Raw genomic sequence first — 17,570 nt, forward strand, 5'->3', positions numbered from 1 at the left:
CTATAGTAGGGACACTTAAAACATTTCCACAATTGGGAACCCACTGGATTTCTCTGCATGACCTTTTAAATAAATAAAACAAATAAAATATTAATGATGGAGAAGATGCAGACAGCATCTTTAAAATACAGACAATCTAGTATAACTGTTATCAAGACAAGGATTACTATGCCTAAGTACCATAAGCTGTTTTTCTTTAATAGTGTTAATCTTTTTGTAAAATTGGAGCCAATTTTTTTTCTGTAGAAGCTGACTGATTCTGGTATGAAGGTCTGTAAAGACTGAATCACTCTTTATATGAAGACCTCTCATACAAAGAGCATTGATCAGCTGACGAGCTGTTTGAATGTCCTGCTATGTACAGGCACCTGTTACGTCATAGCAAGACTATTTGGATAGCAACAGTAATATGTATACTTGTTTATGTACACAAGGCAGTTAATCTGAGGCCCCAGTCAGATTTGGGCTTCACACCCTCCCTCTTCTCTATAAACTCAGTACATTTCCACTCACTCTGCTTCCACTTTCTGTGAATCGCTCCTGCAATAAAAAGTAAAATCCAAAACTCTCATTAATGGCCTAGAATTTATTTCAGTGCTCCACACTCTCATAGTTTTTAATGCTCTGTCTCAATTAATCATTTTAAATAGAAAGTTTATTTTCAAAAATCTGCCCCCCTTGGTCATTAGTCCAGACCAATTAGTCCAAAGCTTACCCCTGATGTTCCCTCCCCCACTGCCAAGCCCTTCTCCCCAGGTTAATGTGTAGACCCTGAACTCATTTGGCACATTTGGTGAGTGTGTGTGTGTGTTTTCTGACCCACCCCACTGGTCTGTCTGGCCAGACCCTCTCTCATTTACCAGGGAGAGCTGCAGGGAGACAGAGGGAAAGTGGAGGACAGTCTGAGATTCCAGGCATACTTGAAACCCCCGACCCCCCTGCCCCCCTCCTTCCTGAGCCCCCGTGGCGTCCTCACAGGGCTCATCAAGGGAAACGGAGGAAGAGCTAAAACCACAGAAAGCCATGACTGCTGCCTTGCATTCAATTTAATTCACATCTAGATCTATAATTCTTTTTTTTTTTTAAATGAATGGGAGTCTAAATAACGAGCACCTGTTGTACAGACAAATGTGGAGGTCAGACAGTATAGCAAAAGGACTCCAAGAGGGCCCTTGAAAATTTGGTCCCTTGTCAAAATATAACACAACAACTACCCATATATAGTTTTCAGGGCTGCAACTAATGATTATTTCTGTTATCGATTAATCTGATAACTATTTTCTTGATTAATCAATTAGTCGTTTGGTCTATAAAATGTCTGAAAATGGTGAAAAATGTTGATCACTGTTTCCCAAAGCCCAAGGTGATGTCCTAAAATGTCTTCATTTGTCCTGACCAAGAGTCAACAACTCAAAGATATTTAGTTTACTATCATAGAAGACTAAATACACCAGGAAATGTTCCCATTTGAGACACTGGAATCAGAGGATTTGGATAGTTTTTCTTGAAAAATGTCTCAAAACGATTAATCAATTATCAAAATAGTTGGTACTTTTCTGTCCATAAACTAATCAATTAATTGTTGCATTTCTAAAAGTTTATGTATCTGTTTAAAGACCTTATATAGTACACATGTGTGAGAACTTTAATTTAAAATAAATATCCACCATTTAAAAAAAAAATGGCACAACCACTCACATTACAAAAATGACTCCTGGCGTAAAATCAAAACAGTGGCCAGTCCTCTAAAAACGGTGTTAATATAGACACTTCTTCTAGCACCCAGTCTAATCCAATTCTCTAGATGGCTAAGTGACCAAAAGCAAACTTTTGCTTTGAGTGTAGCTGGTGAGATGCTACTAAGAAATAAGTATTTACAGTCTTTACTTGTACTGGGGCCAGACACTTCTCAGTGTTTGCGTATCTGTGGCTAAGTGATGCAGATACACAAGCTTTACGGCTGTAGAGCATCTGTCCGCTGGTTAACATTTTTGGTAAGAGGGAGGAAACAAGATCCCACATGAACGCAGACGCACACGCAGAGATGCCCTCTTTGTGTTTCTGGTGGTTTTTAAGGAAGTCTGTTTTTAAACTCTTTTTCCAGGAAAAGTCTTAAACCTCTCTCTCCCACTGAGCCTGCTCCCCCCTGTACAGAAAGGGACAGATGGGTCACTATACACTGAAAATCTGCAGAGGCTCTGCAAAGCTCCAGGCGAATAAGGCACCTTCACTTTTTGGCAACCCACGCACAGGGCACCAACCCTCGGCAAACCCATTAGCAGACTACAGGGAGAGCCAGCAAGAAAACGGTCCAAAACTGCAGAACCCGCGCCAGAACCACAACTGATGAGACCAGCATCTCTAAACTTAGGCGAGCCTGGATCTACATAAGTCAACACACACACACACAAGTACACATACAAATAGACACACAAAGACTGAGACACACTTTACAGAATCACATACAAACACAAGCACAGACATACACTCTTTAGCAGACCCCCCTTGCACAGACACTGGAATGCACACGTTCTTTCTGAGGAGCGTTGCTGGAGATCATTCACAAAGATGTTTTATGTCCCGAGAATTAATGAGTCTAATGGTGTTCTGCCACTGTGTGCACAGCCAGAATTTCAGGATTTGATGAATGAGTAAACAAGTAGCTGTTTCAATATTGGTTTAACATTTACATCAAATTGGTCAGTAATGGTTATACATATTTAGCATCTGCTGACCATTCAAATGTGGTTTGCAGTAGTAGCTTATTCCTAAAGGATGCTGTCAATAACGTCATCTGAGGATATGAGTCATAGCTGCAATACTCCCACACAAAGTCACAGTGAGGTCACTTTGTCATCCAGATGACCACAAAGGCTTCGCGTTAATGGGAAATGTCATTGACAGACGTGCTTATGGGTATGTTTGGCCGTGCCCTGGCTCCAAGGAATCAAAAAACTGCTGCATTCAGCACTGCTGGAAATCAATGATCTACATTATGTCGGGAAATTCTCTTTTCACCAGCCCACACCAAGGAGGGTCAAAGATCAGGGGAAGCTACAGCGCAGCATCTCTGGAGCTGGTTGGTATTACAAAAGTAACTATGTACAATTACTCCAGTATTGTATATAGGTATAACTGTGCTTTACTTGAGTGTTTCCTTTTTATGTTACTTTAATACTTCACTTTACTACATTTTAGAAGGAAATACTGTATTTTTTATTCCAGTACATAAATTTAACAGCTATATTTGCTAGTTTATTTGTGGATTTTACACACAAAACATAAAATGGGTTCATAAAATATGATACCTTGTTACATAACTAGCCTTGAAATTAACTAACAGCATAAAAAGTAGTAGTTAAAATCAATTCCCCCCCAACCAGCTACAACATTAAAACCCTGCTTTTAAGTTAATGTATCAGTAATAATATCCAAAAAATATAACGTACATACAGTACCAGTCAAAAGTTTGGACACACCCTCCCATTCACTGAGAAAGTGTGTCCAAACTTTTGACTGGTACTGTATGTAATAGAATGACTGAAGTAAGACACTGTGCATTGCTTTTACTTTTACTTGTATTATACTATATATACAAACTTCTGTACATTTACACGTGTACAACTTTGAATGCAGGACTTTTACTTGCAATTGAGTATTTCTACACTGTTGTGTTGGTACTTTTATTTAGGTAAGAGGTCTGAACACTCCTTCCACCATTGGATTGTTGCTCAAGTGACACTCCATGACAGTTAGTTTGACACAGGTGCCTGAACGCCAATCATCTGGTCAAAGCTATCCTGCCAAAACTAGAGCTCGCTTTGGAACTACGCTGTCATGCTCAGATCAAAACACACAACACTCAGCCAAACTCCTCTTAATGTAGTTGGAAAATCTTTTATTTAAAGTATTTGTTTATTTTATGCAATAAAACATTTCTGGGGCTGGTGGAAAAGTCAAGAGAAAAGGTTATATGTGTTTAATCTCTAAAAATCAGTGCCATTTAGACATGCCTTATGCACATTAGCACTGGCATTCCCACTGGCACATGCCAGCGTTTCTTGGTGTCTCAAAAGGCTGTGGTTTTTAAACGAAAGCAGTTTTTCCTCTGTAAAGCCAACACTCATGTCCTTGAGATATTCCAGGAAATAATGAAAGGAGATTCCACATCCTTCAGCCTTGTTCTTACACTGAATGAAAGACAAACAGTGAATGAGCTCCTGCTGCTGTTACATTTCACTGTGACCACACAGTGAAGCGGACAGTAAAAATCAATTATGTCTTTTCCACATACAGTAAGTGTTACCTTCAGTGGGGATATTGTTTGTTTCTTTAAGGATTTGAATAGTCAGCTACTTTGAATCTGGCTGTTTACACGAAAGTTAGATTATTTGGGCTTGGTTGAATAAAGCTGAAGAGATGATGAATACATAAAGTAGTGGTTTCTGAAGTGGGATATGAAGACCGCAGGGTCCCAAAGGGGCCCACGCAATAAAAAAAATAGGTTAATTTCAGAATTGTTTAATTTCCTTGATGTTAAAAGCACAATTAAGTTGACCAAAGTATATATAAGACTATTTCTTTTTCCTTCTCTGTAACAGTATGCCAGGCTTGCCTAACTGCTCTGGATCCGTCATAATAAAAATGTTTGGAAAAGTCAAATAAGCTGATCTATCCTGGTTGTAATCCTAGAACTGACTGGGAATTTTGGGCATAGAAATGGATAAATACACAATAAATGAACAAATACACAAAATACGCTTTCTGTTATCTTAGCAACTACCACCAAGTTGCCAATGAGAAAGGCCCTTTTATCTAATAAATTTCCCAGCCAGCTCACATCTCCTTGTGCATATAAGTGTATATCAGGGAATTTCTCATTTTCATGTGAATCATAAAATGGATAAATGATCATCAGAAATAACCTACTTCCCTCATGCCACCATAATCTTGTTACCTGTTCATGTTTAGTGAGCCGTGTTTTATTGTGGATGTCTGAGGAGACCAGGTTGAACTGGTGTTTCTCAGCCAGTAGCCTCAGTAAGATGACAACCGTCCTGCTGCCGCACTTCCCCACACGGTTGTAAACCACCTGGCTGGGGAATGGCAGCACCTGCGAGGAAACCAACACACACACAGAAAGAGAAAGAGAAAGAAAAAGAAGGTGATAAATAGATTAAACTGCTGTTGTATTGTATATGTTTTTATTTCACAGGTTTTAAGTAACATATTATTTTCACAGGTGTGACAAGATGTTACTGTTGTATTTATAGCACTCCAAATTAGGCCCCAAAGGGTGGTAAAAGGAAAGACACAAAGTGTGAAAAGTGATACCAAGAGCAAAAAACATGCACAAAAAAAATGAGGAAATACATCAGACATCAATCTCTGGCTGGAGTGTTGCCCTCTATTTTCTTATCTCCTTTTCTATGACCTTTAGCCTCTGTTTCTCACTTCTACTCTGCTTGAGGCTGGACTCAATTGACCCCACAACATGTTCCTTAAAGATTCGGCATAGACGTGCATCAGAAATTCTGGTACCTTTTTTTTTTTAATCACACACACACTACACAGACACACAAGCTACAGCTTGCACACATACAGTACACAACTCATGACTCACCAATTAAACAAGTAGCTCAGGCGTGATTCAGTGACTCAAAGTGGATGTGTGTAAAACTTTGCTTTGAAAAACAGTCTTGTTACGGTAAATCTGGGAGGAGGAAGATGGACGAGTGTATTGAACATGAGACTCATTTTAGCACAAGGGCAGCAAGAATGCACTAATTTGGCAATTATCCCTAGGGGCCCACAAGGTTTAACAAGTGGCCCCTTAAGAATGAAGGCTATCCGAGCGAATTTACCAGTGAGAACATGAGTGACAGAAAATGGGGGCAATGCAGTTAAAGGAATTAAGGGAAGAATTGGAGAGAGGAAGACAGGTCACTTAAAAGACATCTGGAAGATTTCTTTTAAAAGTGATAGAGATCTACCACAAAAAAAAAACCCCGCAAAAACGATCAGTTCTGTGTTACCTTGAAAGGCTTTTCCCTCATCACTACAAAATGAAGCCTTTCTGTAAATCAGATGGGGGGAAAAAATGCAGCAGTGATAAATTCTTGTCGGCATTCCCAGCCTGGAATGGTGATTGTGCTTTCCCACTGGGTGTTTCTTGGATATCTGACAGTGTGTTAGGAAGCAAGTCTGACTGACTGAATTTACTGGTACATTGGCTACTTTACTGGTAGTTGTCTGACTCAGTGAATGACTCTCTTACTGCATTGACTGGCCAGTTTTGTATGTGTCCAATGGACTGAATGACAATGAATTTGAACCCTCACCTGCTTCTTTTTCTCTCCACTATGACATGAAATTATAATTCAGCTTTAGTTAAACTCAGCCTTCTTTAGCTCCGGTCCTTCAGACAGTAGTTTCCACACCACAAAGTTCAGCGTGGCCACACGCACACTGCATAATTTTGTCCGTCTCCTCCAAAAGCAGCAGTCCCACCCAAGCGCAGGCTCAAGTGAAAACAGCGAGGGCCTCTTTGAATGTTTGCCAGATCCCAGTGGAAAGACAGAGAAAGAAACGACAGGATGAGGAACGGAGAAGGAAGAGGTGAACTACTCAGAGAAGTGTCAGTTTGAGGACAGGTCAGCATTGTATTTTATCCCACACTCTCTGTTTTTCCCAGAGTCAGAGCATTTTACTAGGCATCATTAGAGATCAAACCAGTTTAGCACAATGTGTAAACAAGACATGTGGGTACATTTGCCCCAGGATGAAGGAGAGCATACTGGGAAAACAATTCATAGGTGATATCTGTGATTATACAAGTTTTGTTGACATGCTTGCTTCAGCCATTGTCACTTGCTGGAACATCCTTGTCACAGAAAAATTGTGTCAGATTTTTTTAAAGCTAAACAATGTTATTGATAAGAGATTGCTGGTGTCCAAAAACAAACAAAAAAATGGTCAATGTTCCAGTCAGTTTTGGGAAAAGATTTGCAGATAGTGGATGGTTCTCTTGGACAGCAGTCCAACATTCCTTGTTGTTTTCCAAGTAACTACAGACTTCTCAGCTTATCAAAATAATGAAGCAGACGAAATACATACGGTGTTTTGCAGGACACCACTCCCCGCTGATATGATGACAAATGACTGTGTCAGACCTCTAAAAGCCTGGTGTTGTATAACACAAAAATAACATCAGAGATGCCATCAAAAGTCAAAATCTCCCGCTGGCATTAACAGCATTGAAAGGTCAACCTTTCAGCTTCTGCTTCAGCCTACTTCCCACTCTGGAGAGTTTAGGTTTCTGTTGCACGCTGTGAGAAACGTTCACAGTGTCTGCCAGTAAGGGCTTCTGTCAATAGTTGATCCACGGTGTAAAAAAAAAAAAGAAAAAAAAGGTTATGTAACGGGGCTGTTTTTCACTGTGTCTGATCAGGGCGCTCCTACTTTCAAGAGTCAGGCTGTTGTTGTGGTATTTACAGCTCTGATGTTGGCGATCCAATATCAAACAGACTTCGAGGAGACAAGTAGCCCCGCACCTTTCCTCTCTCTCACACTCTCTATTCCACTTTCTCTCCTTTACTTTTCTTTGCACCCTGCCCACACACTCTTGCACCAAAACCTCCAAAGGCTCTATGCTGTTTTGAGACATTTTCAGATATGACATCGGTTCAGCAAACACACATAAATTAACGCCCCTGTCTCGTGGCCTGACCACCCATGTCTGCCGAGAATGAACAGAATTCTGCTGGCTGCCACCTTCAATCATCTCACAGCGAGTTTGAGAACATGTCCTGGTCTGCCACATATCGGGACCACTGCTCGCACACTCATTCATCTTCCCCGCTGCAGTTCGTGGAAACCCATAGCAATACGCCACCCCTAACCTGCACTCTCTTTGGGAAATAGTGCATCGCTGGTTTTAGTTAGCCCTGCTCTGGGTTCATTGCTCTCTGCTGTCAACTGAGCTGCTCATCCCACGCAGAGCGAAGAACAACAATGTTAAGGTTTCAGTCAGGGCAGAGTGGAGATTCTCAGAACTTCCTGTAAATAATGATCTATCCATTTATCTCTTCTCCCTTCCAGAGAAGAGTGTCCCTGCTCTAAGTAGCATGACAGCGAAGTTTCCATCCAAGTGCAGTATGTTTATGTGAATTAAGATGAATTGATTTTCAGTGGCTCAGAGGAAATGGGAAACTATGAAATAATTTCCTCAGCACTATCACTAATGTTTTACACTTGTAGAATGCAAAAACTTCCTCTGTGTGAAATGCATTTGTTGAATCTATCATGCTTGTACGGCCATTAGTTTGTACGTTAGAATATTTGAGTGAAGAATATTTGTTTTGTCTTCAGATTGCATTAAATATAGCAAATATTTGCTGATATCATCATCGAACTTATCTAAGATCACTCAAAGTCATTTCTTCAAAGACATTTCAGTTTCACTGTTGCTTTTTAAATTTAGATGAGATGGAAACACATCTGATTTTTTTTAAACATTTCAAAGGTCTTCTAAAAAGCATATCTTCTTGCATTGCCTTGAGAATTTTAGCAGATGAACAAATCTAAAACTAAATCTACGGAGGCTATAAACTGCTCTGTTTAAGATTTACTGTAGGACAAGAATATTTTGTGTGCACCCTATAAAGTGACATTTAAAAATACATTTTTACACGTGTAAAAATGTAGAGGGGACATTCCTGTCATGTTTCCCTGCACATAAAGACTCATAACTCTATTCTAAGAGCTGTGTGGTTTTTCAATACACTCTCATTTATGTTTAGCTTTAAACTCGATTTTAATCTTTCCCTACATTTACCAGAAGCTCAGCCATCTGCACACACATACGCTGTAATGTGCACGACCTCTGCTAAAACAGAAGATCAATCTCAGCTGCAGAGAGATCATGAGAGATGTGGTTGATGTAGCGCTTGCCACTGACATGGCATTAGCTTCGTCTGTCTGGGAGATGAGATGACGACAGATATGGAATCAATCAAAGTCAGCAGCTAATGTATAATCACAGTCAGCCTTGTCTGTGGAGACTGTGTGTAGTTAAGTCAATCCTGTAAATCTACTAATGTGGTCGCAAATAGAGCCGAAGTGACAGCAGGAAAAAGAGCCTCAGACACAGAGTAGTATATTGATTTTAAACTTGATGGGGCTTCAGAAATAAGAATAAGGTTGTTTTCATGTATATTTTTGGGCAAAATGATTACTGACTGAGTGCACAGGTTTGGTTTGAGAAGTCGGGGTGGCAGGGAAAACTATGTGAATGCTTTATTATAATATATTCACCTTAATCTAGCAAACAACACATTATGATGACATCAGTATTTGGAAATTGGTATAATTTAAGCCAATAAAAAACATTCTTCAGTATGTAAACTGATGTATTACTTATTCAGTACCTGTACTTAAATCACATTTTGCTTCACTGGTTGATAATGTTATGTTTTCATCTTTACTAAAAAAAGTCACTTACTCAGTCAGTTACTGTCTTATCATTAAATGATCAATTCTTATGTCTTTTTGGGAGAATATTCACTGTAAATAAAAATATACATTTGTATGCATTTACATGCAGTAGTTTTTTCTGCCCTGAATTCTCAATCAAGCTTTATTTGCACCTTTCATAAAGGTTACTGCAATTCAGAGAGCTTCGCAGATGACTGACAAGCCGTTAATAAGACAGAACAAATGTAAACAGTAAACAGTAAAGCAATTTGAGACTAATGCACATGAGAAATAAAAAAATATGAAAACGTAATAAAAAACAATATAATCGATTTAACAAAATAATAATACAAAAAAATAGAGTCTGCAGCTCTTCCTCTTGGCTGTCGGTTTGTCGATAGAGCAGCCAGTATTATACTGTAATATATGCAGCCTGAGAGTCAAACCTGAGGGCAGAAAAGATCCACACAGTGCTCACTGCAGCTTGCAAAGTTTGTTGTTATGAGTTCATGGTAATAACTTAAAGTAAATAGGCATATAAACATTTTTATCAACTTAGAGATTCTCTCATCTGTACAGAAAGTATGACATTATAGTGAGAAAACCAAACTGAACCCCCTCCCCTACCCACCTAATATAGACGTACAGCACCATGCTTTGATTTCTAAAAAATACAATACAGAAAGGAGCACATTTTATAAAAAAGTAGAAAAATGTTAGCTAATTTATCTCTATCAGTCCCCTCTGGTTCTTGGATACTTTTCCCCTACATTAAATAATGAACACGCTGACACTTTTCTGTGTGAAAATGAATTCCAGAGCTTCTGTGTTTGCAAAATGTAAATATTCATAAACAGTTACCTCAGGACACAGCCAAGCTGCTACAATCTCAACTTCATATCCTTCAAAATGGTGGAAACTATTTGTGATTTATTAGGCTTAATTTCCATTAGATTTCCACAGGCTCTACAATATTGAAAGCTTGGCCTCAAACCTACAGTGTGCAGTTTAGAGATTGAACTGGCATTGTGAGCATGTTCTAAGTGGAAGATAAACGCTTGTTTCAGAAAATGATTTCCACCGAAAATAAATCTGGTATGAAGTAAACTTCAGCAACCTCACCACAGCATTCCAGTCAGCCAAAGTTTGCTTCATACAAATAACACTGCACTGTTATCAGTATTAAACAAGCACTGTGATTGCCTGGTTTGGCTAAATGTCCAGAACAGGCTTTTCAAAGAAAACATGTATCTCGCAAACAAAGCCCAGATGTGACCTGACTTAATCCAAACAGCTGCTCCCATCAGCCACAAACAAACCTGCAACCAAACTAGATTAAGTCTCAGCTAGCTACGTGTTGCACGCTATGCCCGAAGTGGGAAAAACCCAATAACTCCCTAATCAAAATTGATAAAGAGGTGAAAATTATGAAAAGGGGAAGTGAATAGACAAGAAATGAGGTGAAAATTAGGTGGTGGCTGATTTAAGAAGGAAATAATGAACAAGGGGCCGATGGAGGAAGACAGAAGTTGGCAGGGAGAGAAAGAGGGACCACAGAGGAGAGATAGCCATGCAGACATGCAGCTGGATGAATACAAGGCTCCTGTGTCAGCACTGTGTGTGTGTATGTGTGTGTGTGTGTTCAGAGCATTACTGTAGCACTGAAGCCAAGTCTAGTTGGTATTTAGACTGAGTTTGCACACAGCTCCTTCACACAGACCTAACCCTTATACTGACTGGACTGAACTGGCTTGTAAACGGAGGGCAGAACATCAGAGAGGTATAGGTTAGGAAAAAGAAAGGACATAAAGTGGAAGATATAGATAACAGGGGAGAAGGTGTGAAATGGGTAAATGACATTAGGAGAGCAGTAGGACTCACTCTTGGAGCAGGAGGTCCGTGGTCATCCAGATATGTGGATTCACCTGCAAAGATAAGGAAGTACATATTAGGATTCTCACTCACCAGGTAAAACACTTCAAAGGATGATTCAAAAGACCAAAAGGCTGAATGTAGGTTAAAACAATTAGTTTATATCAGCATAAAGAAGCAGTCATGAATATCAAGTGTTCTTTGCCAGTTTGAGAAAGATGATCGTGTAACACCCTGCCCTGCTTTAAAAATCACCCTAAAGTGCACCTGTGAGTGTTGTGAGGATGCTCTGTGGCAACTCCCAGAATTAAATAGTATGTAAGTGTATGAAACTAAGTTTGCTCTTTCCATACAAACAATTTATCTAGTTCAGTAAGAGTTAAAAAAGTGAACCATAATTCTGATTTCTCCCATGCCCCCCTTTGGAAGCAAAAAAAAGATATTCCCCTATCGCCCTGTAAAGCTATTAAAGTTTTATCATCCATTTAAAATAGTGGGGGAATAAGTAACAAAACAGAGGTAAATATTTTATTGAAATAACATTATCAACTACATGAAGTGCAGGTTTGCATCTGCATGGCCACAAGGGTCCGCATAGCTCCATGTGACATGACTGTACACACTATCTACTCTAAAGGTAGATACTTGTTTCATTTATTGTACTGTATTGTACTGTATACGCCATCTTTGGTTCTATTTTCATCAAGAAGTTGCACACACAATTTTCTTTTTTCCTTTTTTACTCAAATCAATACACATCAACCTTATGGTGGCATTAGAGGAGAAGTCAGGATATAACAAAAGTCATTAGGATACATCTTCTGGGAACCATCAATGTCTGTACAGAATTTTGTGCCAATCCATCGAGCAAATATAGAGAAATTAAATTTTCATTGATTAAGTGAAATGTTTGACCTGTTGGTGGCGCTAAATGAAAAGTCAGGGTGTCACCAAAATCATTAGGATACATTCTTTGACTGTTTGTGCAAATTCATCAAACAGTCATGAAAGCATTATTTTAATGTCATTAATCATCAATCAATCAATCAATCAATCATAATTGTTCATATTAATATTATCATATCAATCGTATTCATTCAAGTTTGGTTCCACTGCACATCCCCCCCCTTCAAAGCCTGCCAAACCTTAAAACTGCTCTAAGCAACTGTTGGTGCTTTACTTCAAAACCCAGACGCCAACACAACAACCGCCCCCCCCCACCGTTCGTCCTCCACTGCAGTCACCCAAAGAAAACAGCGTAACTCTTCTACATTAAGTGTGAGGACATACTGAAGAGAGTTACAGCCTATTTATACAGTTGATCGAACACTGTGAAGCTGTTTCATGTGGAAACAATGGAGCTCTTTCAAGGCCTCTGGACACTGAGGGACTGTGCCCGCCTTTCAGCCCGCTCTCCAAATCCAGGCCCTGGCTTCAAACAGCGGCCTTTTCTTTTGGCTGCACGCGATGCCCCGTCCAGACACACAGAGACGCATCACTTCCCATGTACAACATTCAGGTGGTATGCACAGGAAAAAGAGAGAAAGACAAATTGGGGAGCGTGGGGAGGAATAAAGCTATAAAGGGAGGAAATATTACATAAGAGAACAATCTCTCCTTGTCTCTCTGAAATGTGATCCGGCACACAGACGAGAATATCAAGAAATGATGCATAAACACACACATTGGTTTCTATCTGGCCAAAGTCTCGCACTTGGCACACATTGTAGATGTTATTATATGCTTGTGCTGGAACTGTATTTGAGTAATTAGTCTTACACTGAGCTCCAATCTGCCTTGGTTTGGCTCTGTAACACACCACAGTTACTGTACAAAGCCTGCTTGGCTTCCTGTTTGTGTTGTGGTTCATTAATAAATCAGATGCTGAATGTAAAAATACTAACACAGCTGCACTATGCTCACCCTCAGGTGCTTTTTTAGACTTGTATCTCTTTCACGACTTTACAAAGTTTTCCCGAGGAATGCTGAGGGAGTCACGTGTTTGCTAGTCTTCTCTGAGACATTTGAGGTCATAGCAGGGCGAGGATGCAGAGAGGCTGACATCTCTGTTCCTTCTGTCATCCATCAAGGACAACAACCCCCGCCCTCCGACCTCCACCCCCTCCCCACCTCCCATGTGTGCTTCTCATTAGCGTTTTGGATTGGGAATTGGAACTAATTTTTTCCAGGGCACAAGGATTGTAAAAGATGACATCTGCCCTCCGCCCCCACCACCCACGAAGAGAGGAAAATGTACTTAAAGATCCACTGTAGGAGCGTACTGTACTCATCAATCCCATTGTCCAGTGAATCCCTGTTAGGAGTCAAGGAGGAGGACGGGACGCTCGTGCAACTCTTTGGCTCGATAAAGAGATAAAGAGATGTTTCACTCCAAAACAGGACAAAACACGCCACAGCCCACAGAAATTCATACTGTACTTTGTGGCTGTATTTCTTAGTGTTCCTTACCTGTTGCTCTGCACATAATTTATGCCTACTCTATGGTTTGATTAGTATGACTTCACTCTACACTGTACAACGCTCCATCTGTTCATACAAATCCACCAGAAATCATACAGTGACCTTTAAAACTGGCACTATTAACTCATGAACCATTTCCTTACATTGAGATACAGATAGATAACAAATTAAAGGAAATATCTGAACAAATGAGTAGAGAAACATGACAAATGCAGATACTTCTAGGGAAAATGATATTGATGTAAATCATATGCCATGGTCCACACAGTCACTAGATCTCAACCCGGATCGGTTGGGAGATTTTGGAGCTACATGTCAAGACAGAGCGTTCCACAACCCACCACCACCATCAGCCAACTTTCAATGAGGGAATATCTTTTGCCAGAATGGTGTTCATTCCTCCTACAGAAGTCCAGAGACTTAGTAGAATCTATGTCAAGGACCAATGAAGCTGTCCTGGATGCTTGTGGTGACCCAATACCTTACTTTATGTTGGTTTTTTCCTTTCATTTGTCATCTGTGTGCAGGTCCTACTAATAGAGGGACACTAATAGTCAAGTGGAGAAATTAAGGTCAGTGGGTTCAGTCAAAAGTTGAGGGAGGAATTCACAAGTTAAACGAAGGTCAAAGTCATTGTTGAACGCATCCTTGTGTTTATTGTGTTTGTGTGTGTGTGTGTGTGTAAGTAAGTGACTGAGGGAGAAACTAACTAGAGTGTGGGTATGCAAAGGCATGCAGCTAAATGGTTAATTGGATTACTGTGTCACAAGATCCAAGGACGTGCCTCTGGCTAAGAGCAGCTGCATAACCACTGTTAGCTACAATTATCTAATCAATACCGAAACATGGACAACATAAATCAGTAGTGCTTTTAAATTTTAATGAGTGAAATTCTAAAACAGTCCATATATTACCATGAAAAGTCTTAAACACTAAAAAAAACAACTGAAACTTAAAGCCCATATGAGGTAAATTGTGGTATTGCTCTATACAGTACAGTCAACCTTGGATCAGTTTTAAAAAGTCACTGCCAATAGGGCATCCTGTAAGTGGATGTTGCTTCCACTCCCACAACATTGTTCTCAAAGGATTTTGTCTTCAACAAATTAAGAAATATTGTGTGAAAAATAAAGTTATATGATCTGCACAACAGGAGCTCTCCACAAAGCAACGGACGATTTATGATTTTTGAAAAACACATGCAAAAAATACAGAAAAGCTAGCTTGAAAGCTAATGCTTTATCTCCAGAATTCTCAGCTGACGTACTAAGCAATGTGATTTATATTGTGAAAGAAAATAAAATGTGGAACTCTCTGAAGATGATTACACCCATAAACCTTGATCGCTGCATGAATCAACTATCCACCAGGAATTCATTACTGGAAATCTGGTGTGTGAACTCCACAAACCAAACACATTTCTTACCTCAGGTTCTAGTATTACAAACTCTAAGACTACTTTCACACCACACCAACACACTTAAAACTATACTTACACCACACTAAACCACTATTAAATGTTTCTATTCTGAATGTGTGCAAACTGTATTACGGTGGCAGTATTGCATTTAAGGACCCAACACAAAGGGTGGGAGGCAACAACCGACCAGGAGCTCCCTTGTAAAAGCAAATTACCACCTCCATCAATTAGTCACCCCATTAACCATAAAATGACAGAAAAATCAACCTGTAGGGAGGACATTACATGATAGTAATAAAATAACAGTAGAAAAAAGGTAGCCTGCTAATCACACTGAATTTCCATTAATAGCACATCATTATTTGGTCTGACATGTTTGTGTTAGACGATGTCTGTGGCCATGGAAGCTATACAGTAGCAGTGGTTGCTGGGTATTTTTTCATGAGGAAGAAATATGCCAATGTAACAGTTGTTGTTTCTGTGCTGTAAGTCCACTTACAACAACCTGTGCAGCTGTGTTGATCTCCTCCATGCTAGTTACCATTTTCATATTGATTCTTCTGTCCCTGTTTTCCTGGTTCCGACACAGGGAAATGACACAGCCATTCTTAAAGTTCCCCTCCACTCAAAAATGTGTTTTGCATCACTGTGCAGAATGATGTTTGTGTAGAGTTTGACGATAGAAGGTGAAAAAGGTGGAAGGTGGAAAGTTTCTCTGTGCTCACTGAGAATTTGAGTTTAGGGGGTTGGACTATGAGCATGATTTTGTGACATCACAACTAGTTTGGAGCCATCTGAGGGCTAGTATTAAACTCACACAAGAGTGATGTGGAACCTTTGAAGCCTCCAGTGCACAAACAATGAGAATGAACTTTTCAGTGGAGTGGGAGATATCTTGTGTCCAGCAGTTAAACTTTTGAAATAAAAATATTTGCATATTCATAGACTCTGGATTTTTAATGAGGGAGAAGTAGTAGATGTTATTTTAGGGATTTTTAACAGGGTAATTTAACGTTTTTGTGGAAAATGTATATCAGACCAAAATTATTATTCCAAGCAGAGGATTTTTAGAGGTCTTAAAACAAGTCTGGCATGGGATTTTCTTGTCAACAGAGCTCTGATTGGCTTGGCTGTTTCATCAACCAGGGAAATAGCCATCAATGAGCACAACAAGAGACCAATTCTAAAAATCTGAGATGTAGGGGACAATTCAAAGGTCTACAGCTGGGTTAGAAAAAAGGAGAATATTGACTGAAATGCAACGTTATAAAGGGAAGACAGTTGTGTTTTAGAGTATACTTTAGAGAATACTGGAAATATGCAAATATACTGAAACGACATGATAGATATTCTTTGGAGTAGATAGTATTGGTGTGTAGGTAATATAAACTATCAATATTGACAAAAAAGGGGAATATTTCCTGATGAAAATCTGTGAAAATTGCAGTCTTTAATGTAGAGGTCACTATATTTCTCCAGGAATAACCCAGGCTTTGACCAAATCAACGCAGAACAATTCAGGCTCTGGAATTTTCCCTTTGGTGTTGGCCTGCTTCAGGAATGCTACAGTAAGTTTGGGAATTTCATAAACATGTATTTAAAGCATAGACCATTTCATTTGCTTTGTGAAATTGGCAACCGAGCTAAGTAGGGCTTAGGAAAGAACACATCCCAGAATAGGCTGAGGTGGGAGCGGAAAACCACACAGGAATGGCTTTTGAGAGTAATGCCAAGAGGATAGGCGCAAAGTTGAAGCTAAGGGGCCTTCGATTCGCTGTGGGACACGACTCAAAGCAAAGATGGAAGGTTACAAAGGCTGCCCTGGAATGTTCTACGAGTATGTGAAACCAGATTACAGGTTGCACAGTCTATGATGATCGTGAAGTCTATGAGGAACTTTCACATCCTCAACCACATCCTGCTGTAGTTTCTCCAACTACCACAGATGAAAATGTGAAAATGAAAGGTCTGTCCCTAAACATTTGGATATATAGATATAGACATATACTATGGAATATAGCTATCAGATGGGTAGAAAGACACATAGATGTTGACTGTCTGCACTGCAGTTGAAAATTACATAACTTCAGCCTGGCGCAGCTTTGTAAAACACACCCAGTTAAACTTAGACACATGTCTATGGTTACAGTCCTCACTAAACATTTGTGCCATAATAGACAGCATGTGCAAACAAATTCTAGTCAGTGTGCATGGGTTAAATACATAATTTTCTGTGTGTGTTTGTGTGTATGGGTCCGTGAAATATGTATGTGTGTATGTGTGTGTGTGTGTGTGTGTGTGTGTGTGTGTGTGGTCACCAACC

The 17,570-nt window shown here is 39.7% G+C and overlaps 1 protein-coding gene across 1 annotated transcript in view; it reads right to left on the bottom strand.

Annotated features, from left to right (window-relative positions):
* Positions 1-17,570, bottom strand: part of usta (uronyl 2-sulfotransferase a) — a 57,791-nt gene that overhangs the window by 13,662 nt on the left and 26,559 nt on the right. Inside the window, exons 2-3 of the mRNA XM_067571936.1 lie at positions 11,356-11,399; positions 4,958-5,113 (exon numbers count right to left, since the gene is read on the bottom strand). Of these exons, the coding sequence (XP_067428037.1) occupies positions 4,958-5,113; positions 11,356-11,399 (200 nt within the window). The remainder of the gene's footprint in view (positions 1-4,957; positions 5,114-11,355; positions 11,400-17,570) is intronic.

Source organism: Thunnus thynnus, chromosome 18, assembly GCF_963924715.1.
Source record: "Thunnus thynnus chromosome 18, fThuThy2.1, whole genome shotgun sequence".
Classification (NCBI taxonomy): domain Eukaryota; kingdom Metazoa; phylum Chordata; class Actinopteri; order Scombriformes; family Scombridae; genus Thunnus; species Thunnus thynnus.